Raw genomic sequence first — 2,379 nt, forward strand, 5'->3', positions numbered from 1 at the left:
TGAAGTCTTTGATGAAACGACGATAGAAGCCGGTGTACCCTAGGAAAGAACGGATCTGCTTCACTGAAGTGGGTGGTAGTAAATTTTCAATGAGCTCAACTTTGGCCCGGTCCACCTCAGTACCTCTTTTGGACACTATATGGCCCAAAACTATACCTTCCTGTACCATGAAGTGGCTCTTCTCCTAGCTCAAAATCAGGTTAGTTTCTTTGCAATGTTGAAGCACAAGTGACAGATTATGGAGACATTTATCAAAAGAAGATCCAAAAACAGAAAAGTCATCCATAAATACCTCCAAAAAATTTTCCACCATGTCGGAGAAGATAGACATCATACATCTCTGGAATGTGGCAGGTGCATTGCATAAGCCGAAGGGCATGCATCGGTAAGCAAAGGTGCCAAATGGACATGTGAATGTCATCTTCTCTTGGTCTTGGGGATCAACTGGAATCTGATTATACCCAGAGTAGCCATCAAGGAAGCAATAGTAACTTTGGCCAGCAAGACGCTCCAAAATTTGATCAATGAATGGGAGCGGGAATTGATCCTTCTGAGTATGGGAATTGAGCTTCTAGTAGTCAATGCAGACACGCCATCTCGTGGTTGTGTGTTGTGGAACCAATTCGCCAGAAGAGTTCTCAACGACGGTGATACCTGATTTCTTTGGAACCACTTGAGTGGGACTCACCCATTTGCTGTCGGAGATGGGGTAAATGATGCCTGCATCAACTAACTTGACTACCTCTTTCATTACTACCTCCTTCATGTTGGGATTCAACCGGCGCTGTGCCTCACGGGAGGGTCGAGCATCTTTTTCCAAATGGATCCGTTGCATACAGATAGAGGGGTCGATGCCTTTCAAATCTGCCACTGTCCATCCAATGGCCTCTTTATGCTCCTTTAAAACTGCTAGCAGACTGTCCTCTTGGTCCTTTTGAAGATCAAAAACAATGATGACCAACAGAGTGTTGTTAGCTTCGAGAAATGCATACTTGAGCTTTTCTGGCAAGGGCGTCAACTCAAGTTTCGGTGGAGACAGTAGAGAAGGAACATGAGGAGTGCTTGATGTCACAGGTAAGGGCTCCTTTACTACTCTCCATGGATGGAAATCTGCACTTGCAGCAGTGTCTAGCAATTCATGAACCTCTTCGATGTACTGGTCGGTGTTGAACTCTTCAAAGTCGAAGTAAGTCAAACAGGCTTCCACTGGATCCTCTGTCAGGAGACTAGGTAGTGAATCTTCTACATAATCTTCAATGCTCTCCACAAAGAAACACTCATTCTGATCAGGAGCATGCTGAAAGGCAAAAAAGATATTCAACCGAACCTTCATATTGCTAAATGAGATCTCCATGACTCCAGTTCGACAATTGATACATGCATTTGCTGTGGCTAAAAATGGACGCCCAAGGATGACAAGAACCAGCTTCTCAGGATTGGGCACAGGCTTGGTATCCAGCACGATAAAGTCCACTGGGAAGAAAAATTTATCCACCTGGATGATCACATCTTCTACAATCCCTCTAGGCTTCTTAATAGACCGATCAGCTAGTTGCAGAATCACTGTGGTGGGCTTCAGCTCCCCTAGGCCCAGCTGCTGATATACTGAATAGTGAAGTAAATTAACTCCAGCTCCCAGATCTAAGAGTGCTTTATCAATCTCTCTTTTTCCGATGATGCATGAAATTGTAGGAGCCCCGGGGTCCTTGAACTTTGGAGGAGTGTTGTGCTTAATCAGGGAACTCACTTGCTCAGTCAGAAGGACTTTCTTGGGGATGTTATTGCTGGTCTTCCTCTTTTGAGTACACAAGTCTTTAAGGAACTTAGCATAGGCAGGCACTTGTGCAATGGCATCGAGAAGGGAGAGATTGATTTTTACCTGTTTGAACATCTCCATCATGCTTTGTACTTTCTCTCCTTGTTTCCCAAAGTGGGAAGGTGCCTTGAGACATTCTGGGAAGGGGGCCCGTGGCTCATATGGGTTCTCTGGGGTGGATGCTGCTGATGACGAAGCCTCATTGCTCACTTGCTTTCTTTTATCATTCTGCAAATTCTGAGCAACCTCCGTGTGTTCATCCTTCTTCTCCTCCACATGATTGTCAACTATTTTGTCGCTTCTCAAGGTAGTTATGGCTTGAAGTTGCTGATGGTATGAAGTGCCCTCATCTATCATGTAGTGCCCCTTAGGGTTTACCACCGGCTGACTCGGAAGCTTTCCTTCGTCCCTTCTGTTGATAGCGTTGGCAAGTTGTTCGACTTGAGCTTCTAGCTTGGCAATGGATTGGAAGTGTGAGTTGACTATTTTCTCTTGAGATTTGATTGACTGCTTTATCTCTCTGGTTAGCTCAGTCACTGCTTTTACAATCCGATCCTCAAAAT

At 44.9% G+C, this 2,379-nt stretch overlaps 1 protein-coding gene across 1 annotated transcript; it reads right to left on the minus strand.

Annotated features, from left to right (window-relative positions):
- Nucleotides 1–571: 571 nt before the first annotated feature.
- On the minus strand, nucleotides 572–2,173 carry LOC132178051 (uncharacterized). Its single transcript, XM_059590513.1, has 2 exons — nucleotides 1,880–2,173; nucleotides 572–1,495 (listed from the first exon to the last, which is right to left on the minus strand). The coding sequence occupies exons 1-2, from the start codon at nucleotides 2,171–2,173 to the stop codon at nucleotides 572–574; spliced, it is 1,218 nt and encodes a 405-aa protein (XP_059446496.1).
- Between the last annotated feature and the right edge of the window lie 206 nt (nucleotides 2,174–2,379).

Source organism: Corylus avellana, chromosome ca4 (genome assembly GCF_901000735.1).
Source record: "Corylus avellana chromosome ca4, CavTom2PMs-1.0".
NCBI lineage: Eukaryota > Viridiplantae > Streptophyta > Magnoliopsida > Fagales > Betulaceae > Corylus > Corylus avellana.